The 25,389-nt window shown below is 39.7% G+C and overlaps 1 protein-coding gene across 7 annotated transcripts in view; it reads right to left on the bottom strand.

Annotated features, from left to right (window-relative positions):
- The window catches only part of TNFRSF19 (TNF receptor superfamily member 19), a 105,948-nt gene that overhangs the window by 54,428 nt on the left and 26,131 nt on the right, over window positions 1-25,389 (bottom strand). For all 7 annotated transcript variants that reach the window (XR_010109596.1, XR_010109597.1, XR_010109598.1 and 4 more), the window contains one exon: window positions 5,717-5,895. Coding sequence is in view for 3 of the 7 variants with exons in the window: in XM_003833037.5 (XP_003833085.4) it covers window positions 5,717-5,895 (179 nt within the window). In the remaining 4 variants the exon portion in view is untranslated. The remainder of the gene's footprint in view (window positions 1-5,716; window positions 5,896-25,389) is intronic.

Below are 25,389 nucleotides of genomic sequence, written 5' to 3'. Positions count from 1 at the left end.
CAGGCTGATGTCACACTCTTGAGCTCAAGCGATCCACCTGCCTCAGCCTCCCAATGAAGAGGAATTTTAAACTGAACTGAATCCAAACAGCACTGGTTAGCCTAATGAACACAGTGTTTGAAAACTGCTATTTTAAAAAAATCTGGCTGTAGACCGCTAATTCTTCAATCAGTGAGTGCATTTCTGCAAGGAGATGGCATGCCATAGAACAGCTCTGGTTTTACAATGACCCCACTTAACACAAGGTTGAGGGCAGTTACTATGCCCTGTGAGTCACAGTCAAGTCAGGACGGGATTTTCCGAAGTGTCTGTGAGACACTGGATGACAGCGTTGCTCTGTCCTGGGCTCTTGCTAGCACCTTGGTGGTTAGTCAGCCTGCTGTTTGTGTTCCTCAGCAATCCACAGCAATGGCCCCTTATTTGAAGGTGAACAAATGCTAATGACAAGATTAATCATTAGAGTAAGAGTCTAGGTCTCCTAAACAGTGTCATGGTTACTAGGGAACACCCTGAGCACAGACCAGAGAGCTGAGACAAAGGGATGCGAAAACCCAGGCAACTCAGGCAGCTTCCAGGAGCAAGGGGTCTGCTGAGGGTAGGGTGAGGGTGAAGTGGGCACACAGCACACACGGGCGGAGGCAGTCCCTGTGATTCCCATCAATCAATCACGGAAGCCCCAGCGGTGACCTCCCAGTGATATCAGACATTCACCTAAGCATGGGGCAGAGGAGCTGCAAGGTGAATTCCAGTCCTTTCATTTACAAGCTGGGTGATTCTGGGAAGTCATTTATCCACTCTGAGAACCAGTTTCCCTCTTTGTTAAGAGGGGGTGGTAGGAATCCCTACTTTACAGAGTGGTTCGGATGATAGTAAGTGCTCAATGTTAGTTGTCATTGTCACCAGAAGAAGCAAAGAGCTGGCAGGGGCCAGCCTACTCTTCAGGGCGGGTTCCAGTTCCCCTGAGCCAGGAAGGGATCAGGAACCGGGTGCCAGCAGAGGAGCTTGGAGGCCTGTTGGCCACACTCTGAAAAAGTCATGCCAAGTTTTCACTGGCCCCCAAAATCATCAATTGGCAATAATGTCCAATATTCCATTAGCACTTCCTATGGCTTAGGCACTCTGCTAGGCACTTTACATGCCTTCTTTTTCTAATCCTTCTAAAAATTCTGCAGGGTGGATTCTTACAGCACGGTCATTTTACAGGTGAGAAGAGTGCATTTCAGAGAAGTTAAATGACTTGTCTAAAGTCACAGAGCAGATGTGGGAATAAGGGGACTGGCTCTCTCGAATGACTCAAATTGTGGGCACGGAGGACAGATGATTTCCACACCCTACCTGCTACTGAGAGGGAAGCAGCTGGTGTCCTGGGGGACCCGGGCCTATGGACAGCAGCAGGTTCTTGCTAGAGAACGAGGCCGCAGGAGGCAGAGTGGCACCAAAAAGAGCAATGCCTGCCTTTTGCCTGACTTCTGCATCACTTTTTGGGGAGCAATATGCATTTTGCTCACGTCTTTCTGCCTCAGTTTTTCTGTTTATAAAATGGGTTTCAACTATTCGGTTTCTTCACAGAAGTACAGTTAAACTGGAAGAGTACTTTGAAAACACTTTGAAAAGACCTGGGTAAAAGTCACTATGTAATTACGCCTGCCTCATATACTAATGCTGACTTAGAAAAAAATGGGATTTTAAAGTAATCATATAAATAAATTGTGAAACATCACTCAACTGTCTATTCACTTATAACTTTCCTATAGCCAAGAATTTACTTAAAGAATAAACAAACACTGTAGAAACTAGAGCAGTGGGCTCAAATGACAAGGACCACGGGGAAGCAGGAGGAACCAGGCATGGTGGAGTCCCGGGCAGACCTGCTCCCCTACTCCGGCAGCATAGCCCTGCATGGGCTCTATAAAACCCCAGTCCTAGGTCAGGCCTTTCCCCACCCTCCCTGGGCACTGCCTATCTCAGCCTGTACATCCCCTGAAGACCTCCTCATTTCTCTACCTCCAGATGTAGAGAGTAGACACGCACAGACAGGCTTTTATCAGGGAACTGGAGAACACGAACAACAGAGGTGTGTGAGATGTTCAGTTCATGTCCTCAATTAGATTTGCACAAGATCAAAACTCTGAGTAATGCTATCCATAGATATCATCACAGGTCTGAGATTACAGACCATTCCTTTTTTTTTAAGGCACAGATTTATTGACTTATACTTTATATACCACACAATTCACCCATTTAAGGTGTACAATTGGATGGTTTTCCATACATTCACAGAGTTGTACAACCATCACCGCAATCAATTTTAGGACATTTTCATCATCCCCCAAAGAAGCCTCATAACCTTATCAGTCACCTCCCATTCCCAACTCTCCCCAACCCCAGCCTTTAGGCAACACTAATTTCCTTTCTGTCCCTGTAGATTTGCCCATTCTGGACATTTCAATAGAATCATGTAATATGCCATCATTGGTGACTGGCTTATTTCACTTAGCATAATGTTTTCTAGGCTCATCCATCTCATAGCATATGTCAGCATTTCCTTCCTTTTTACTGAAGAATAATATTTCATTGTTTGAATATATCCCATTTGGTTTTTCCATTTATCAGTTGATAGACACTTGGGTTTGTCTTAGTCAGTTTTGTGCTGCTGTAATAGAATATCACAGACTGGGTAATTTATAAATAACAGAAATTTATTTCTCATAGTTCTGAAGGCTGGGAAGTCCAAGATCAAGATGCCAGTATCTGGCGTCTGGTGAGGGCCTTTCTGCTGCACTCTTCAGAGGGAAGAAATGCTGTGTCCTTACGTGGCAGAAGGTGGAAGGCAAATAAAAAAGGAACAAATTCCCTCTGCCAAGCCCCTTTATCAGGGCATATTTGTGAGGGGAGGGCCCATCATGACCTAATTACCTCGTAAAGGCCCCACCTCTTAATACAATCGCACTGGCAACACCTGAATTTTGGAGGGGACACATTCAAACCAGAGCTTGGTTGTTTCAGTTTTTTGGCTATTATGTAAACTGCTGCTACGAACACTAGTGTACAAGTTTTTGTGTGGATGTGTTTTCAGTTTTCTTGTTATATACCTAAGAGTCAAACCGTCAGGTCACGTGGTAACTCTATGTCTAACTTTCTGAAGGAACTCTAAACTGTTTTCCAACCTGGCTGTACCCTTTGCCGTTCCCACCAACAGTGTATGAGGGTTTCAATCTCTCCACGTCATCACCAACATTCCAATCTCTCCATGTCATCACCGTTACCGTCTGGTTTTTGTTGGCTATAGCTATCTTAGTGGGGTTGAAGAATGTGGGTTTGATTTGCATTTCCCTGATTGTTAATGATGTTGCGCAACTTTTCATGTGCTTATTGGACATTTGTATATTTCTTTGGAGAAATGTCTATTCAAATCCTTCATTGTTATTTTAATTGAATTATTTGTCTTTTTATTATTGAGTTGTAAGAATATGTGAGGACATAGTCTACTTAAGATAGTTCCTTACCAGACATATGATTTGCCAGTATTTTCTCCTATTTTGTGGGTTGTGTGGTTGTGTTTTGTACTTCAAAGGATTTCCTTTGAAGTACAAAGTTTAAAATTTTGATAAAGTCCAACAGAGCTATTTTTTCTTTTGCTGCTTGTACTTTTGGTGTTAGCCCACTACATCTTACAGCTCCCTAGGTGCTGGGTCTCTGTATATGACCACGTGGGACCCACTAGTCTATTTTCTACTCTGTTTCCACCCTTCAGGCCCAGAGCTTTATCTCCTCTCTGGCCTCAACAAGACCCCACCCCCGGGACATCTGGTCAAAACCACTCTGATCTTGTGGTCGATCCAGTTAGAGTCTTTTGTCTGTAGTGCCTCGGGGCATGAATTCTGATGTTAGACTCCCATGATGTGACTCCCAGACTCACCACACACAGGTTAGGTGATCTTGCCTGAATAAACTTAATCCTGAATAAGTCTCAGTTTCTTCCTTCTTAAAACATTGTGAAAAGTATAGAAAATAATTCATGAGAAGTACTTGGCCAGGTGCCTGGTACATTGCAAGTAATAAATGTTTGCTGCCCCTGCAATGCAGTTTCTGGTTGTTTCTTACTTTTGCAATACAGACTGGTTTCTGATGCTCCAGGGTTTCTGCTTCCCCTCTCTTCTGTCTTTGGTCAGTAACTCTTGGCTCCACTCTGTCTCCATTAAGCTCTAAGGATATTCTGCTTCATCCCATTCTCTGCATACTTGGTGTAGCAATGGCTTCTCCCTGCCTTATAGATCACCCCCCTTGTCACCCTGAGTCCGGCTCTTCATCCAGACTCTCTCCTCCAGCTGTCTGTGTTAATCCATCCCACAGTTACTTAGAAGCAGTCAGGAATTTAACTTCCTCCTCCTTGGTGCTCCCCCTGGCCCAGGTGTGGTCCCTCTCCTTTCCCTGGACCTGGCTGCCTTATTGACAAGTCTATTTAAGGCTTCTGCGTTCGCACCTGCCCACCCCTTCCCTGGCTCTCTGTAACTCGGTGTACTGCACACCTCCCTCTCTCTGCCACTCCCTTGGCCTCCTGGCAGTTTTTTACCCACACCAGGTAGATGCCCACCTGAGAACCTCTTGCTGGAGGTTCCTTCTGTCTGCGGTGCTCTTCCCCACCTCTCTGCTTGGCTCAGTGCCTCGTCTCCTTCAAGCCTTTGCTCAGATCTCACCTTTGCAATAAAGCCTATCCTGACAACCCAATTTACGCTGTCACTGTCCTGCCCCTCACTGTGGCCATGCCCAATCACCCTTGTCTGCCTTAGGGTTTCTTCCATAGCAGTTATCATCTTCTATCTTTCTGCATAATTTGCTTCTTTATTATTTACTATTTAAATATTTTTTAAAACCCTATAAGAAGCCGGGCATGGTGGCTCACACCTGTAATCCCAGCACTTTGGGAGGCTGAGGCAGGCAGATCACCTGAGGTCAGGAGTTTGAGACTAACCAACATGGAGAAACACCGTCTGTACTAAAAATACAAAAAATTAGCCAGGCGTGGTGGCGCATGCCTGTAATCCCAGTTACTCGGGAGGCTGAGGCAGAAGAATCACTTGAACCTGGGAGGCACAAGTTGCACTGAGCTGAAATTGCGCCATTGCACTCCAGCCTGGGTGACAAGAACAAAACTCCATCTCAAAACAAAACAAAACAAAACAAACAAACAAACAAAAAAAACCTATAAGAAATAAGCTCCCCATGGGCAGGGATCTTTGCCACTTTATTTTCTGACATAGCCCAAGTATGTAAAGCAATGCCTAAGGTGGTTGGGCACGTCTCTGCTGAATGGCTGAATGGTGTAACCTGCCCTCCTCTGATGCTAATGAGGGTGAACATTGTCAGAGGATTGCCAGTCGCATGGGTCGCCTCTTTTGTGGGTTGCTTGTTCATTTTTGTGTCCATTTGTCCAAGTTTTCTTTTTTACTGATTTGTAGGAACTCCTTAGATTTTCATAACAGAAATCCTTTGTTAGCATGCCTATTCATTTTCTTTATAGCCAGTGTCTGCTGCATGCACGGCACACGGTACCACAGATAATCCAGTGGTTAATACTGAAAGAAGTCACAAATACTCCACCAGCATCTTCAGGTTAACACCAGCATGCATTCCAGTTCAGAATGGAACAAGGGAATTGCCTTTTTAAAAGTTACTTAATTAAATAATTACAAGTGAAAGAAACCGGCCAACTCACCCTGGCAAGCAGTCCCCGCAGATGGCATCACTGGTGGCTGAACAATTTGCCTTCTGAAAGCGGTTCACCACTGCGCAGTCCAGACAGGGCTTGCATTTCTGGAAGCCCCAGTCCTCCTTGAACCTGTGCAGCCGGCACGTCACACACTGTGCATCCTCCCCATAGCCGAAGCCACATTCCTGTGGGGATTAACGGGCAATAGAAAGCTATTCAGACTTTGCAAGCGTGAAAAGGAAAGACCGCTAGGATGAAACGAAGACCTGGTCTAATAATTACCAAGTGTCGGCCTTCCTAGACACAAAGGCAGCTCTTTCAGCAAGTTCAAATGTGTCTTCCACTGCTAATGATCTCTCTTACTACGGTAAGTCCACTTAGTCATCCACTTTATTCAAGAAGTCGTGAGCATGAGAATAATCAAGGGTCTCTCAGGCTCCCACTGCTGCGTTACTATCAGTGGATGGCAGAATTATGGCAATTCTTCTCCTCTAATTAAGCCAGTCATGTGCATGCTCAGAAGCTAACGCCAGGGAAACATTCACACACTCACTTCTAAGGCAGAAAATCAGTACTTTGATATCAGGGGTGTTATTTTCAAAAATGAGGATAAGTGCATAAGAAATTTCATTAGCGGACAAGCCTAGAAATCAATCCAAATGGAGAGCTCCTTGAAATAGTTAGCAATTTAGTATTTCCTGAGAGTAGAAAGAGTCTTACATATCTGTTAAAAGGATGTTAACTTCCTGTTGAGACAAACTCTGTGGTACTAAAGGTCTCAAGCTTCTCTAGATTTGAACATCAGAACACACTGTTTTCCAAGAGTGGGCAAAACAAATGGCTCTTTGACCCACATACAATCATTTCCACAAGTTCAAGAACTCAGTAAACTATAGCATATCATGTAACATAATTATAATGCAGCTATAAAAAGAAGAATGTAGATGTGATCTGTGTTCACGACAATTTTAAAAATAAGTTTTAATACAGAATTAGAAGTATGATTCCATTGTTTACAAAAACATTCATGTAAGTACCAATATTTATGGGTGCTTACTCTAGACCAAGAACTTTACACCATTATCTCAATAATCCATACTCCTTCCCAATCAGGGCAGCACTGCCATTTTTCCCATTTCATAGATTGGGGGATAGAGCATCAGAGAAGTTACGTACCTTGGGCTAGGTGACAGAAGTAGTGTTAGAACCAGGATTTCAACCTACGTCGTCTAATTCCAGAGTCAGGCTTCATAACCACTACACTACAGGGCCTGCCAGGTACTATATATATATATATATATGTATTACTTATCCACAGGAAGCGGCTGAAGGACTACACACTGTTGGTAACACCTGTTGTCAGTCTTTGTGATGGTTTCTATAGAACACTCATCATTAACAAAAAACAGACAGTGGCTTAAGAAGAGCAAGAAGGGCACCCATGCAGGCAGCAGGCTGGGCATGCCCACAAATGCAGACTGGATGCTGCAGAGGAAGAAAGGTTTGCAAGAAACCTCAGTTTCCTCATTTGTAAACCCTGGATGCTAAAATGCAAGTCCCACCTAGTTCAACATTCCCATTTTTTCTGTAAAATTTACATATTTTAATTTCTTCATCCATATTTGTATACGAAATCAACTAAGCAGTACTTATTGGCCAAAAATTAAATGAAAACCAACTTGAAGGATAGTGCTGCCTGTACTTAATAAACTACTCAACAAAGGATTCGGAGGAATCACTTCCATCCAGATTTTTACTAATTAACTCATTCACATTTTGGGTGAGTGATACTTTCTTTCCTCCTTTCAATTACTCTGCCTGTCTTTCAAACGTACATCGGGAGTGCGCACAACAAAGAAGTGAGGAGAAAAAGGTGGAAGGTCAGCCTCCTCCTCACTCCTGAAAGCTCCAGCCACACAATGTTCTACATCAGAGGCACAGAGAGGAGGGGGGAGAAAAACAACACTTGATTTAAAGAACTGATTAACAAGTTAGAATTTCTTTAAAATTGTTAACAGGGATTATCTCTTTCAGAGGAGGGGAAGATTAGAATTACGGGGTGGTCTCAAGTTTTATAGTTCTGCAAAATGTAATTTTTGCAAAAAGCATCCATTACTCTTGTAATAGGAAAACAATAAAGATGCATATTCAAGAAGAATTTCTCTGGACATGTGCTGGGTCTTTGCGGGGTGATCATTGTGACTCTGGCTCTGGGCTGGGACAGCTGTGTTTTTGCTGAGCACTTTGGTTGCTGGGAGAGCTGTGTGCAGGCACAGGCTTTCTGAAGTATAGGAGAGAGCCTCCCACTCCCAAAGTCCCTTGGGATCAAAGCACAGGTGCACGTGACCTTCTGGGGGTGGTCTCCGCCTTGTTCCCAAGCTAGGGTTCTCCACAGCAAAGGTTCAGGAAAGAGCAGAGTATTTCAAAATCACACTTTGATCCAGGCAGCTTGAGGTTGTAAGAGTCTCATGTACGAGTTAAAACACAACAAAGGAAAAGAAGGAGGAGGAGAAGTACAAGGGAAAACAAAGGGAAAGAGAAAGGAGAATGCAGAGAAAGAGGTGCATTAACTGGAAATAAATGTCCTTGGAAATTCTGTTTCAAGCCAGGTCAACATAGGAGAAAAGTATGTATTTTCCTACATTGGATCTAAAGAGACATGAGTTTGAATGCCAGCTCTGCCACTTGTTGGCCAAGTTATTTTGGGAATTCTCCGATCCTCAGTTCTTCATCTGTGAGATGGGGATAAGAATACCTGCCCTAAAGGTTGTGTGAGGAATAAATGGGAATACATATAAAGTGCTAAACTCTAAATCAAGCACGGAGTGCACATTTCCTAAACAAATTATACTTATAAGTGTTAGGATTTTGGATTTTCTACAATCCAATAAATAAACCAACTTTGCTGATTCAAGAATCATAAAGCTTCACTGGAAATAAGGGGACCATCAGACCCCAATTTACATCTAAGACATTTTTATTGACTAAGAATCTTTCAAAAAGAAATCATAATTTTCTTAATTAAAACAAGTTTAATGGAACACAAACTCTAATTCAACCCTATCTGAGTCAACTGCTGCACCGTGCTATAAGAGCCCTGCGTTCCTGCCAGTCATTCAACTGTGGCTCCCTGTCCTGCTGACTGTCTCCAAGTCACCTCCTCCCTCCACTGAGAAACTGTACAAGTAATCCAATGGACTAAAAGTTTTGAGTGTCACAACTCTTTTGAAAATGAACATACAACTTAATGTGGTGGAGGTCTTTGTGGTTATTTTTTGACAAAATAATAAAATTCATTGATCATATCCCAAATACTCGTGGGAGCTTTCATAAAGACTGTTTATTTGGGAAATTTTACTTAAAATAGATTTTCTCTAAAGTATTTACTATTTTCAAAAATGTAATATTTTTAAAGCCTAATATTAATTTGAAACTATTAAAAAATAGCCTGCAGTTCATAAAAGTCTAAGAAATTGATGAAGTGACCATTCTACACATTGAATTAACTAGAAACCATGAAATAACTAGAAATTCAAAGAAGGTGATTCCAAGGAATTAAATTACAGTATGGTGTCCATGACAGCAACCGCTTTTTGAGTTGACTGTCATATTTCTAATGCACCTTAAACACAGACTCTGCAATTACTCATAATCCAGGCTATAAAGTAAACTACATATAAATACTAAATTACCCCCAATATAAATGTCTGCTTTGATGTTTTCATTTCATTCAGTAAAGCTGGGTGGTTAAAATGCCTTGAAATCTTCCCCATTAAGTTCAATAAATAATTACCAAGAACAAAAGAAGGAGGGAAAACAGCTGAAAGGGAAGCTTGACAGCCTCCAACCCATGGTGACATTGGTTAGCACAGATTGACACTGCCTTCACAAACTTGTGTCACCACCCTGGCCGAGATCATTTCTTTTCTTATCATTCGTATACTGAAAAACTATTACACACATGAGATTTAACAAAACTAATCAAACAGTACACCTTTCTTCCCATCCCTGCTCCTTAACTTCCCACTCCTCCAACACAGGTATTGGGGTGACCTGCCAAAAATATCCTCCTAGCGTGAGTGCATGTATTTAACACTGTTCTGCAACTAGATTTGTTTTCCCATGCCATACATCTTGGACAGTGCTCCATATCAGCAAATAGAGAGTATTCCCTTGCATGGATAGAGCTGGAGCTGTTCTTACTCACCACTGCACCCCAAGTCCTGGCACAGAGAGGGTATCCATTTAGGTTTGGCCCACTGCATTTGTATTGATCAGATGACCTAACCATGCAGCAAATGAAAACAGTATCAAATCTTTTTTGTTTTTTCCCCCATAGGGATAGAAAGAAGTAATTTCCCTAGGTATATTATTTTCTGCTGCAGGCAGACAAGTAAGCAAATAAATAATGAAATGAGCTATGTCTGAGTTTAGCCTTTTGACAAGGACTCTCTCCTTGACCAAACTCTAGATAGGTTCTTATGAGCCACTCTCTGTTGGGCCCTGTCCTCAAGAGCCCAGTTTCCCAAAAACCTGGCTAAATCTGGCCATGCTCAGTATCTTCTCAGGTTCCTCAACCCTCACCATCTCCCAGGTGATGCCTGGTCACCCTGGCCTGTCTTCAGCAAGAATCCTGTGAGGTCATTTTAGCCAGAATCTCCCTCACCCCTGACGGTTCCTCTTCATGATTTTCCATCCACCAAACCCAGCCTGCTCCTTGGCTATATATCCCCACTTGCCTGTGCTGTATTTGGAGTGGAGCCCAGTTCTACACTGAGCTTTCATTTCCTCTACTGCAACAGTCCTGAGTAAAATCTGCTGTTCCACTGTCCAGTTCTGGGTTTTCTCTGACACTTTCCAAGTTGCACTAGAGTTGTCCCTCCCATCATGGCAAGAGAAGGAGTGTGTGTGTGTGTGTGTGTGTGCGCGCGCGCATGTGTGTGTATGTCTGGTGAGGGGAGGGCAAGGAGGGTATAGGCAGAGTATGTCCATCTTTAGCCTGGGCTTCAGGATAAGGGATATGTGATTATGTTTATGGAGCATGGTCCGCCATTAATATCAATGGTAGAAATGCATTTCTGTTTTAAAATACCCCGTAGTCTGTATTCTTGAAATTATGACCTGGTACCTTAAAAGCTTGAAGGAAGTACACAGTACTTCCCCGAATCCTTGAGAAGACATTTTTTATTAATAAACTTTAAGATGGGAAAATATATGCATAGATAAAATAATAATGCAATAAAAAGGCATTATTATAGGGCCCCTACTTACTTCCTAAAATCATATGAGAAGTGAACAACCCATGGTATCCAATGCCTCCCTCCACCTCTCCTTCCCAAAAGCCTGGTATCTAACAGGCCGGTGAATAAGAAATAAATGCCTGCTAATAAACAAATGGATGAACAAATATTGTTTAAGGTAGTATTTCCTAAATACTTTAAAAAAATCCTAGGGAGCAATAGCTTGTAACGGCCCCAGCAAGGGCTCCCATGTGGTGAGGCCATATAGTCCTCCTGGGCTGCAGGGTGGCAGGCAGGGTGGGCTGGGCTGGGGATGTCTGGGTGGAGTGGGGTCAGCGGCTTTCCTTATCTTGGTCCCAAGGGAGCAGAGGGCTGGGTTCAGCTGGGCTACTTCCACCCAAGCTGTAGCTCTGTCACTCTGCCCAATATTTTTAAGCCACATTTGGTGGTTTTCCAGTAGCAAAATGACTCAAAGTAAACAGTCCCCAAATCCCCTTCTCTCTTTTCTCCTTCTGCAAATCCAGCCTTTAACAAAAACATAAGCGGGTCCTACCTACAGGTTGGAGGAGCAGCTCTTCAGACCACAGGGGAAAACTCACAGACCCTTGTTGTCCAGGAAACACATTCTGGGCCTTGGGTTGAAAGCACTATTTATTTGTACAGCCAGTGCGTTATTAACTGCAGTCCTTTGAACTTTCAAAGTTAAATGTTAAATTTTAAATGTGGATGGAGAAGTTATTTGAAGGGAAAATCTAGGGCATGTAAATGGAAATGACAAATTAGATTTATGTTGCTGGTGCTTAGAAATCAACTTTTAATTTCCTTTAATAAAACAACATTGAAGAGATATTTCCCCTCAACTTTCAGTTTCTAAAAATCTGTGCTTGAGTTTTTTAGAGAAAACTGACAAGCAAGGGCTTGTTAATATCTTACAACCATCCCTAGGCTAGATCAGCTATAATTAAACATAAATAAAGTGAGCAACACTGTAATTAAATGGCAGAAATGAATCTCATTCTTTATGCTTACAAATTAATTTTTTTAAAACTTTCCTCATAGAGACAAAAACAGTTTTCAAAAATGTAAACATCTTCAGAAATATGAAGCTGGGTATGCCCCGTGTGGAGGAAAGTATGTTGTTGTTTACAAGAGTTAATTTTTTCACATTAACTAAAGTCCTCCCAATAATTGGTTAGAAAAGTTTACTTTGAAAACTGTGCCAGAGACTTGAAGCCTGTTTCAAGTGGTTCATGCAAAAACTAGTTTCCTGATTTACTGCTGCGAGGCGATCATGTTACAAGCACACTGTTGGCATTAATACCAGTGAGGAGGATGGGCTGGGGCTGGGCGAATTCTAGGCAGTAAGAATTAAAAGTCTAATGTGGTTACTTCAGGAAAACAAAAATCATCCTCTCCCACATATCCCAAACTTAGGTTTATTTTTGGGAGCTGAAAGGATGCCTGATGGCCGAGTAACCCTCACCATATTTATGGTTCAGAATGCCGAGCAGGTACTACTTATGGGGCGCCCAGAACAAGCTTTTGTATTTTTTGACTCTGAAATAGGAAAAATATTCTGAATTATCTTTCTCATACACTTTCAGAATCGAAATCCTGTAGTGGAGGCGAGATAGGGTAAATACGGCTCAATGGGATAAAATCCTCAGGCTCCACATGGCTCAGCGACCTGTCATATATTTTCCTAAAAATGCAGGAAAGATAACTATGTATTAAGCAAAATTTCTAAAAAAGAACTGAATGGGAAGAGATGCTGCTTGGGGCTTACAGGGAAGGAAGCAAAGGAGCTAGCGAGAGGCGCCTGCTCAGAATGCCCAGGGCAACAGCATCTGGCATGAGGAGCATGGAGGACCGGAAACAGATGGGTCGGGAACTGGTGGCAAGGTCGAGGGTAGCTCAGAGGAAGAAGGACAGGAAGAAGGCTGACCAGCAAGGCAGCTCCCGCGGTGCATGTGCGTTAGGTCAATATGATTCTGGTATCTCCTTGTTTTACAGGCTGGTCCCATGCCAGAATTACTGGAAGAAAGTTAATCATTCTAGAGCTGTACTGTCCAATACAATAGCCAGACCCCATGTGGCCTCATTTAATTTTCATCAATTAAAATGAAATAAAATTCTGTAAGTGTTCAGTAACCGCAGTGGCTAGTTGCTCGTATACTGGATAGAGCAGATAGAGACCACTTCCACCATCACAGACAGTTCTATCAGAGAGAATTGCACTAGGCTATTTACAAAATGAGCAAGAGATTGCTACTCCCACATGGCTCCACCACTCCTTCCTCCCGCACTGTTACTTACTAGCAGTGACAATGGACAAATCAGTGAACCACTGTGTCCCAGTTTCCCTGTCCATAAGATGGGGATGGTTATATTCCCTATTTAAAACATATGTTGTAAGGATTCCATTATTTAATATACAAAGATCACATAGTACCTGGCTCACTGCATGAAAAATTAGCTAATATTATCTTAGTTGCATAATATGTATTACAAGAGATAGCTCATATTTATGTTAACAGATGTCGTTTACGTGAACATAGCCCAAGATATCCAAGGTAAACGGTTAAAATAAGAATCTTTTAAAAGTGGCCAAGGAAGAGAAGGGTATCATCAATCTAAGTCAGCAACAGTATCGGTGGACCTGGAGCTGCTGTGCAGACTTCTTAATACCTAATAATTGAAAGGAAGTGAAAAGAGGCTGGGACCTACTGACCACACACCACTGGTGGGTCAAGGCGTAGACTGTATCCAGGAATACGATTCCAGCAGCCCCAGCCAGCCCTGACTACACATTTTTATGGTAGAAACCTAACTAACAATGGAAGAGACGCTCAGATACCTTGGGAAAAAATAGAATTGAATGCCTTCCAAAGAAAATAATAATTAGGAGAAATAAAACCGCAGATGGAAAGTTTAACTATACCTGCTTAACCAAAGCACTTCCAGGCTTTAGTTTTAAGGCACAGGTACATGTCTGTAATTGAAAGAACCTCATGACCCAGAGTGCGTTATTTTAGACAGATGGACTGGAGGACAGAAAATGTCAGAAGTTTTAAGATACCTTTAATACAGAGAAGCAAATAACATAACAATGTTACAATAAAGGTTATTTGAAAATGCTAATGGCCTACTAAAAAATGTACGTTTACCCACAATATAAAAAAATCTTTTGTTGTATATATCAATAGTTTGGTCTAGCTTTTCTTCTTTTTCATAATTAACTTTAAAAAGTTTTATGTTTACTCTGCTTTCAAAATTTCAAATACCATAGGTAACCAAAATTATAAGCCTCAGTCAAAAAGGGCCCTGAGACTTGTTTAATTACAAATTAAAAGGTATCCCTCCAAACTGTCTATCTATTTATGTATTTATTTATTTGAGACAGGGTCTCACTTTGTCACCCAGACTTGAGTGCGGTGGTGTAATCTCGGCTCACCACAACTCCGCCTCCCAGACTCAAGCGATTCTCCTGCCTCAGCCTCCTGAGTAGCTGGGATTAAAGGCACCCACCACCACGCCTGGCTAATTTTTTATTTTTAGTAGAGATGGGGTTTCACCATGTTGGCCAGGCTAGTCTGGAACTCCTGAGCTCAGGCAATCCACCTGCCTCGGCCTCCCAAAGTGCTGGGATTACAGGTGTGAGCCACTGTGCCTGGCCCAAACTATACATTTAATATCTCAAGCTTTAAAAAAGATTATTTATAAACGTAGTTGTCTGAAAAAATTTTTAAAGCTTAGTCTTAGTCAAAAGACTAAATTTTCCCTTGATTTGTAAAGCTTGGAAGTGAAAATTAGCCAGTTAAATGTAATTTTAATTTCAGTGATTTATCTGACTTTAATATCCTCATAACTTATTTTTCTTTCCTCTGAAAGACATATGCTGTTGCAAAAGGAACAATGAAAAGAAGAAACCACAAATTCATGAATGGACAATTTAAAAACATCTAACCTTAAAGTAACTGCTTATAAAAAGCTCAAGCTCTCTGAGTTAAGTGGGGTGGAAAATAAAAATATATTTATGTTTTCATTTGTGTATCTGAATCCTTTGCCTCTCTGTTGTATGTTAGAGCATGAGCAAAGTTAAGTTGCTGATTTTATTTATTATGAGCTAAAACTAAGAAAAAAGACTTGGCAAAATATATGATTTATAACATATATACAAATTCATTCATTTTTATATTACCAGATTTAAGTGTCACTTTTTTTCCAAGTAATATTTGAGATTAACTGATTTGTTCACTCATGTACTGTGTCAGGAGCTGGGTGCTCTGTAGATACAGGGTAGAAAACTGAACAACATGCGCTTCCAGGTGGACAGCTCAGGGCAGGCATGTGGTAACATGGTATACAACTGTGCACCTGAGTGGGTCCCAAGAATCTCATTTTTCACTGACATTATTACCTTTACTTTTATTGCTCCTCACTCAATTTGTCCTGGTCTTTTTTAAAAAAAATTATAAATATGGGAACAGAAGATGAACAAATGAAATAAGTACATAAAGGCAGAAATGTTCTGGTTGCTTCCCTCTGGCTCTTCCTTCACATGGGGACAGCTGTTTCAATCCTTATGGAAAACTGCTATCTAGAGAAAAATATTTCTTCTGGATAGCCATGGGAATATGAAACACAGCACCTGTTATCAGATACTGTTCTCAGAAGATGGATTATTTCTGTTTAGAAACACAATTTTTTAGAGCAGTTTTTAGGTTCATAACGAAATTGAGAGGAAGGTAGAGAGATAGTCCTTACATGCTCTGCCCTCCCCCGCCACACACAAAGGCTCATTCTTATCAGCACCCTGCACCAGAATGATACATTTTTTACAATCTATGAACACATCACTGTCACCTAAGTTCCATAGTTTACATTAGGGTTTATTCTTGGTGTTATATTCTGTGAGTTTGAACAACACAGAATGATATGCATCCACCATTACAGTATCATGCAGAGTAGATTCCCTGCCCTAAAAATCTTCCATGCCCACATATCCATCCCTCCCTCACCCTTACCCCTGGCAACCAGTGATCTTTTTACTGTTTCCATAGTTTTGCCTTTTCTAGAATGTCGTATAGTTGGAATCATACAGGAAGCAGACTTTTCCAATTGGCTTGTTTCACTCGGTAATGTGCATTTAAGGTCCTATATGTCTTTTCACGGCTTGATAGCTTATTTCCTTTTAGTGCAGAGTAATATTCCATTGTAGGGATCACAGCTTATTTACCCACCCCTTACTAAAGTACCGCTGGGTTGCTTTCAAGTCTTCATAATTATGAACAAATCTGCTATAAGCATCTGTGTGCAGGTATCTGTATAAGCGTTAAGTGTCCACTCCTTTGATAAAATACTAAGGAGCTCAATTGCTGGATCAAATAATAAGAGTATGCTTAGTTTTGTAAGACACTGCCAAGTTGTCTTCCAAATGGCTGTACCATTTTGCATTCCCACTAGCAAGGAATGAGAACTCCTGTTACTCCACATCCTTAATAGCCTTCAGTGTTGTCTGTGTTCTGGATTCTGGATTCTGGATTTCTAATAGGTGTACGGTGGTATCGCGTTGCTTAAATTTGCATTTCCCTGATGACATTCTATATGGAGGATCTTTTCATATGCTTATTTGCCATTTGTATATCTTCTTTGATGAGGTGTTTGTTAAGGTCTTTTACCCATTTTTAAATTGGATTTGTTTGTTTTCTCAGTGTTGAGTTTTAAGAATTTTTTGTATGTTTTGAATAACAGTCCTTTTTCAGATATCTTTTACAAATGTTTTCCACCAGTTTCTGGCTTGTATTTCCATTCTCTCAACAGTGTCTTACGCAGAGTGGAAATTTTCAATTTTAATTAAGTCTAGCTTATTAATTCTTTCTTTCATAGGTTGTGCCTTTGGTGTCATATAAAATAGTCATCACCAAACCCAAGGTCTTCTAGAGAAAATCTTCTAGGAGTTTTATAGCTTTGCATTTTACAGTTAGGTCTGTGACCTGTTTTGAGTTAGGTGTGTCTAGATTCATTTTTTGCATGTGGATGTCAAGTTGTTTTAGATCCATTTGTTGAAGAGTCTATCTTTTCTCCATCATGTCATTTGCTACTTTGTCAAAGACCAGATGACTACACTTACCTGGGTCTATTCCTGAGCTCTCTATTCTGTTCCACTGATTGGCTTGTCTCTTCTTTTGTCAATACCACACTGTCTTGATTACTATATGTTTACAGTAAGTCTTGATGTGGGTAGTGTCAATCCTCCAACTTTTTCTTCTAAATAACTGTGTTGATTATTCTGGGTCTTTTGCCTCTACATATAAACTTTAGAATCAGTTTGTCAATATCTACAAAATAACTTGCTGGGACTTTGATTGGGATTCCATTGAATCTATAAATCAAGTTGAGAAACACTGACATCTTGACAATATTGAATCTTCCTATCCATAAACATGGAATATCTCTCCATTTATTTAGTTCTTCTTTTATTTCTTTCATCAGAGTCTTGTAATTTTCCTCATAAAGATCTTGTACATATTTTGTTAGATTTATCCCTAGGTATTTTATTTTGGGGGGGGTGCTAATATAAATTATATTGTGTTTTTAATTTCAAATCCCACTTGTTCACTGACAGTATACATGAAAGTTACTGACTTTTGTACATTAACCAGGTATCTTGAAATATTACTATAATTGCTTATTTATTCCAGGAGTTTTTCTGTTAATTCTCTTGCATTTTCTACATAGATGATTATGCCATATGTGAACAAGGAGAACTTTATTTCTTCCTTCCAAATCAGTTTACCTTTTATTTCTTTTTTTTTTTTTTTTGTCTTGGTGCATGAGGTAGGATTTCTTGTATGATGCTGAAAATGAGTGGTGAAAGGGAACATCCTTGCCTTGTTCCTGATCTTAGTGGAAAGCTTCTAGTTTCCATCATTAAGTATGATATCAACTCTAGAGTTTTGGTTTTGTTGTGGTTGTTGTAGAAATTCTTTACCAAGTAGAGGAAATTCCTTTCCATTCCTAGTTTACTGAGAGGTTTTTGTTGTTGTTGTTGTTTAATCATGAATGGGTGTTAGATTTTTCAAATGCTTTTTGTGCACTTACTGCTATATGTGATTTTTTTCCTCTTTAGCCCACTGATGTGACATATTACATTAACTGAATTTCAAAGGCTGAACCAGCCTTGTGTATGTGGGATAAATCCCATTTTGTCACAGTGTGTGATTTTTTTAATATAAATTGTTGGATTCAATTTGCTAATATTTTGTTGAGAATTTTTGTATCTTTGTTCATGAGAGATATTGGTCTATAGTTTCCTTGTAAAGTCTTTGGTTTAGGCATTAGGGTGATTTCTGGCCTCACAGAATGAGTTAGAAAGTATTTTCTCTGCTATATTCTGGAAGAAGTTGTGGATAATGAGTATAATTTCTTCTTAATTTTTGGTAGAATTCACCAGTAAATTCACTTTAACTTGGTGCTCTCTGTTTTGGAAGGTTATGAATTATTGATTCAATTTCTTCAGTCAATATAGGCCTATACAGACTGTGGATTTCTTCTTGTGTGAGCTTTGTCAGACTGCGTCTTTCAAGGAATTGATTCACTTCATCTAGGTTACCAAATGTGTGGGCACTGAGTTGTTCACAGCATTTCTAATGTTCCTATAGTGATGTCCATGCTTTCATTACTGATATTAGTACTTTGTGTCCTCTCCCTTATTTTCTAAGTTGGCCTGGTTTGAGGACCATCAGTTTTATTGAACTTTTACAAAGACTCACCTTTTGGTGATTCTTCACTCTCTACTGAGTTTCTGTTTTTAATTTCATTGATTTCTGCTTTAATAGTTATTTATTTTATTCTGCTTACTCTGAATTTAATTTGTTCTTCTTTTTCTAGTTTTATAAGGTATAAGCTTAGATCACCAATTTTGGCTCTTTCTTTTTTCTAATATGTGCCTTCAGTACCCCCTGAGCACTGGTTCACTGCATCCCACAAATTTTGACAAGTTCTGTGTTCATTTTCATTTAGTTCAAAATATTTTTAAATTTATCTTGCAATATCCTCTTTGACCCATGTGTTATTTAGAAGTGTGTTCTTAATCTCCAAGTATTTTAGAATTTTCCAGCTATCTTTCTGTTATTGATTGCTAGTTTTATTCCATTGTGATCTGACAGCAGACACTATACGATTTCTATGCTTTTACCTTTGTTAAGGTGTGTTTTATGGCCCCAAATGTGGTCTAGCTTGGTGAATTTTCCATGAGAGCTTAAGAATAATGTGTCTTTTGCTGTTGCTGAATGAAGTTGTCTATAGGTGTCAGTTATATCCAGTTGATTGATGGTGTTGAGTCCAACTATGTCCATATTGACTTTCTGCCTGCTGAATCTGTCCATTTCTGATAGTGTTGAAGTCTCCAACTACAATAGTGGATTTATCTATATCTCCTTATAGTTCTATCAGTTTTTGTCCCACATGGTTTGATTATCTGTTGCTAGGGGCATACCCATTAAAGATTATTATAATTTCTTAGAGAATTAGCTCCCTTATGATTATGTGATGTCCATCTTTATCCCTGACATCTGTCTTTGCTTTGAAGTCTGCTCTGTCTGAAATTAATATAGCTACTCCTGCTCTTCTGATTAGTGTTAGCATGGTATATATTTCTCCATCCACTTACTTTTCATCTATGTGTGTCTTTATATTTGAAGTGGGTTCTTGTAGACCACAGAGTTGGATCTTGTTTTTTGACCTGCTCTGACAATGTTTATAAATTGGTACATTCAGATCACTGACACTGAAAATGATTATTGATATAGTTGGGCTAATAGTTACCATATATATTACTGTTTTCCATTTCTTGGCCTTCTTATTTGTTCTTATTTCTGTCTTCCACATTTTCCCTTTTGTAGTTTTAATTGAGCATTTTATGTGGTTTCATTTTATCTCCTTTCTTAGCATATCAGTTATACTTCTTTTTATACTTGTTTTAACGGTTGCCCTAGAGGTTGCACTATACATTTATAACCAGTCCAAGCCTCCTTTCAACTAACACTGTACTACTTCACAGATAGTGTGAATACCTTATAACAACAAAATAATTCTAATTCCTCCTCCTCACCCTTTGTATCATTGCTGTAATTAATTTCACTTATGTGTGTGTGTGTGTACACACAAGCATACTCAATCAAATACATTGTTGCTATTATTAGTTTGAACACACTATCATCTATTACATCAATTAAGAATAGGAAAATTAAAGTTTTTATTTTACCTTCACTTAGCACTTCTTTGATGCTCTTTTCTTTATGTAGATCCATGTCTCTGACCTATATTATTTTCCTTCTGTCTAAAGAACTTCTTTTAACATTTCTTACATGGCAGGTCTACTGGTAACAAATTCCCTCAATTGATTGAGAAAGTCTTTATTTGTCCTTAACTTTTGAAGGAAAATTTCTCAGGGTACAGAATTTTAGGTGCTATTTTCTCAATACTTTAAAAGTTTCACTGCACTCTCTTCTGCCTTGCATGATTTCTGAGTAAAAGTCAGATGTCATTCTTATCTCTGCTCCTCTGTACATATGGCATTTTTTCCCTCTAGTTTCTTGGAGGGTTTTTTCTTTGTTTTTCTGCAATTTGCAAATGATATACTTGGTGTCGTTTTTGGGCATTTATCTTGCTTGGTGTTCTCTGAGTTTCCTGGATCTGCAGTTTGGTGTCTGGCATTAACTTGGGAAAATTCTAAGTCATTATTGTTTCAAATATTTCTTCTGTTTCTTTCTCTGATTAGCATATTAAATCAGAATATTCATGATTAATGCTATTAGCATATTAATCATAGTTGTTCTTGATTCTCTCTGATAACTCCAAGATCCCTGCCAAGTCTGGTTCTGATGCTTGCATTGTCTCTTCAAATTGTATTTTTTGCCTTTTAGTATGCTTTGTACATTTGTGTTAAATGTCATACATGATATACTGGGTAGAAGGAGCTGCTATAAACAGGCCTTTAGTAATGTGGAGGTGAGATGTGAAGGAAAGGGCAGCTTTCCATAGTCCTGTGCAGGCCTGTGCCTCTGTACTGTAAGCTTCCCCAGTGCCTCTCCCTTAAATGGGAGAGAATGGCTGGAGCAGACTGAGTCAGTATTTCCCTTCCCCAGGTCAGTTAGGCTCTGATAAAATCCCAGCAGGTGAGCCTTTGGTGTATGTGTTTCTCTTGAGGGCAGTCCTTGTTAAGAAAAAGAGCACTCTAGCATATTTCAAAATGTTCCTTTTCTGCCTCCCCTGTCAGAAAAACAAGGGATTTTTTTGTTTGGTTTTGTTTTGATTTTGACATTTACTATGAAAATCGGTTTGAGTTCCTGGAAGTAAAACTCACAAAAGCATGGGAGGGTGCTCTATGAGTGGGTCCTCCTGGAGTTTTAACTCTCAGACTTTTCCAAACCTAGGCTACAGCAGGCTGTCAATAACAATGCAGGTTTCCCACCCTGGTGCTGGCTCCAGGGGAGGCTTCTGCAGCAGTGTATTGTGATTCTCTGTAGCTGCCTGCGACCTCACTTCTCTTGCAGATCTAAGAGCTGCGGACTTTTCAGTTTGTTCAGCTTTTTACTTCCTGTTGGGATAGAGTGACAACCTCTAAATTCCTCATATATATGAAATCAGAAATGGAAAAATGATTTCTTAATCAACAAAAATATTAAGGCTAATAGGACTTTCATCTTATGGTCTGATTCTCCAAAAATTACCTTAAGGTTATATTCTGCAGATTCAAAGGATGAATATCAGACAGTAATTTCTTAGAAACTATTCACTCATGTCTCAGAATCTGTGAAGTTTCATTCAGATTTTCACTGAGATTTGGGAAAAGAAGAATGTTTGAGGAAAAGAAAATGTCATCATCTTTAAACCAAAATTAAAATTCTAAGCCCCCACCATCTGAATGGACCCCTCCTCTTGGCCAAGGACATTCCAAAGTTAACCTGAAAAACTAGTTCAGGCCAGGATGGAAAGGGGGCGCCAGACATGCCTCATGGTACCCTCCTCCCTTCTGGAATTACTGATGGAACAGACTCTTTCAGTCTGATAAGAAAACACTTACAATCTATTCTCTCTGAAGTCTGCTACCTGGAGGCTTCATCTGCATGATAAAACCTTGGTCTCTAAAACCCCTTATCTTAACCCTTTCTATTGACATTCCTTTCTATTGACTCTAGGCATTCCTTTCTATTGACTCTAGGTCTTTAGATAATAACCAATAGCCAATCAGAAAATCTTGCAATCCACCTATGACCTGGAATCCCCCTTCCCCTACCTGCTCCCCACTCCCAGCTGTCCTGCCTTTCCAGACTGAACCAATGTTGAGTAATGTCTTATGTCTCCCTAAATTGTATAAAACCAACTTGTAGCCCTACCACCTTGGACACATGCTGTCAGGATCTCTCGAGGGCTGTGTCATGGGCCGCTGGTCACACATTTTTGGCTCAGAATAAATCTCTTCAAATATTTTACAGAGTTTCACTCTTTCCATCAGCAGTCTATTTTCCTCTTGGGCATGATGGCATTTTTAAATACTTTGTTCACTGATCCTAGATATGTCAACCTGTTAAAAATTAATCTTTTTACACCCAACACAGAAAAATCTATGTCTGAAAGTACTTGTTACTGTAATCAACAGGGGTTGAAAAATACCTGTTGAGATGCTACTGTTAATGAGATATCACACAGACTTTGAAGGTCAGTCAGTTTCAATCCAAATGTAAGGCCCAGGATACTAAAAGCCACCACTCATTTAACACAAAAGCCAGAGAGAAACGCTATCTACCAGAAGCCACTTGCGGAATGCATAATTCTTTGTTTCCTGCTGTTTATAGATCATTGATCAAAAATCTATGAATGACAAGACTCAACTGTAGATAATGGCAGTCTGTAGGGGAAAAGGACTTCTCTTTAAAAGTCCCTTTAAATAAAAAGAAAAATCTATTGTTCCTTTTCTAACAGAAAGGCTTTGATGTTTTATTTAAAACAAAACAATACATCACTTCTCCACAACTAGTAACATCTTCAAAAGATCAGCAAATAAAGCAAATGGATGTATAGCTCTGAACGTGCTCACAAGAAAAGGCAGGCTTCAAAACATCCAAGACTGTGAAATGTGTCCTGATATAACACACACTAACACACAGTTTCTTAGCATATAGTGGTTGAAATGAATGTATTTAAAGTGCTCCTGGGAGTAACATACACTCACTGTGGTGAGATCAATAATAAGACACATACTGTCAAAGGAATGTTCAAAACCATGGTTTGGAAAATGCCTGCTATCTCAGAGCATCTTTATTTAAGACACTGGCAGGCTCTACTTCTTGACTAGTAATGCTAACATTCATTTTAAGAAAAAGAAGTCCCAGTAAGTAGTAGCATTCATGATTTCTGTTATCAATGATTTAGGGTTTATATATATATATAACTGTAAGTTCTGGGATACATGTGCAGAACGTGCAGGTTTGTTACATAGGTATAAATGTGCCATGGTGATTTGCTGCACCCATCAATCCATCATCCACATTAGGTATTTCTCCTAATGCTATCCCTCCCCTTGTCGCCCACCCCATGACAGGGCCTGGTGTGTAATGTTCCCCTCCCTGTGTCCATGTGTTCTCATTGTTCAATGAGAATGGGAATGCTTCCAGCTTTTGCCCATTCACTATGATATTAGCTGTGGGTTTGTCATAAATAGCTCTTATTATTTCCAGATACATTCAATCAATACCTAGTTTATTGAGAGTTTTTAGCATGATGGGGTGAATTTTTTCAAAGGTCTTTTCTGCATCTACTGAGATAATCATGTGGTTTTTGTCATTGGTTCTGTTTATGTGATGGATTACATTTATTGTTTTGAGTATATTGAACCAGCTTGCATCCTAGGGATGAAGCCGACTTGATTGTGGTGGATAAGCTTTTTGATGTGCTGCTGGATTCGGTTTGCCAGTATTTTATTGAGGATTTTCGCATTGATATTCATCAGGGATATTGGCCTGAAATTTTCTTTTTTTGTTGTGTCTCTGCCAGGTTTTGATATCAGGATGATGCTGACCTCATAAAATGAGTTAGAGAGGAGTCCCTCTTTTTCTATTGATTGGAATAATTTCAGAAGGAATGGTACCAGCTCCTCTTTGTACCTCTGGTAGAATTTGGCTGTGAATCCATCTGGTCCTGAGCTTTTTTTGGTTGGTAGGCTATTAATTATTGCCTCAATTTCAGAACTTGTTATTGGTCTATTCAGGGATTTAACTTCTTCCTGGTTTAGTCTAGGGAGGGTGTATGTGTCCAGGAATTTATCAATTTCTTCTAGATTTTCTAATTTATTTGCATAGAGGTGTTTATAGTATTCTCTGATGGTAGTTTGTATTTCTGTGGGATCAGTGGTGATATCCCCTTTATCATTTTTTTATTGTTTCCATTTGATTCTTTTCTCTTTTCATCTTTATTAGTCTAGCTAGCGATCTGTCTATTTTGTTAATCTTTTAAAAAAAACAGCTCCTGGATTAATTGATTTTTAAAGGGTTTTTTGGTGTCTCTATCTCCTTCAGTTCTGCTCTGATCTTAGTTGTTTCCTGTCTTCTGCTAGCTTTTGAATTTGTTTGCACTTGCTTCTCTAGTTCTTTTAATTGTGATGTTAGGGTGTCAATTTTAGATCTTTTCCACTTTCTCCTGTGGGCATTTAGTGCTATAAACTTCCTTCTAAATGCTACTTTAGCTGTATCCCAGAGATTCTGGTACATTGTGTCTTTGTTCTCTTTGGTTTCAAATAACTTATTTATTTCTGCCTTAATTTTGTTATTTACCCAGTAGTCATTCAGGAGGTTGTTCAGTTTCCATGTAGTTGTGCGGCTTTGAGTGAGTTTCTCAATCCTGAGTTCTAATTTGATTGCACTGTGGTCTGAGAGACTGTTATGATTTCCATTCTTTTGCATTTGCTGAGGAGCGTTTTACTTCCAAATATGTGGTCAATTTTAGAGTAAGTGCGATGTGGTGCTGAGAAGAATGTACATTCTGTTGATTAGGGGTGGAGAGTTCTGTAGATGTCTATTAGGTCCAATTGATCCAGAGCTGAGTTTGGTCCTGAATATCCTTGTTAATTTTCTGTCTCGTTGATATGTCTAATATTGACAGTGGGGTGTTAAAGTCTCCCACTATTATTGTGTGGCTGTCCAGGTCTCTTTGTGTAGGTCTCTAAGAACTTGCTTTGTAAATCTGGGTGCTCCTGTATTGGGTGCATATATATTTAGGATAGTTAGCCCTTCCATTCCTCTTGTTGCATTGATCCCTTATACCATTATGTAATGCCCTTGTCTTTTGCAATTTTTGTTGGTTTAAAGTCTTTTATCAGAGACTAGGATTGCAACCCCTGCTTTTTTTTGCTTTCCATTTGCTTAGTAAATATTCCTC

This window comes from Pan paniscus, chromosome 14, assembly GCF_029289425.2.
Source record: "Pan paniscus chromosome 14, NHGRI_mPanPan1-v2.0_pri, whole genome shotgun sequence".
NCBI lineage: Eukaryota > Metazoa > Chordata > Mammalia > Primates > Hominidae > Pan > Pan paniscus.
This window is presented reverse-complemented; position numbering and strand designations above follow the sequence as displayed.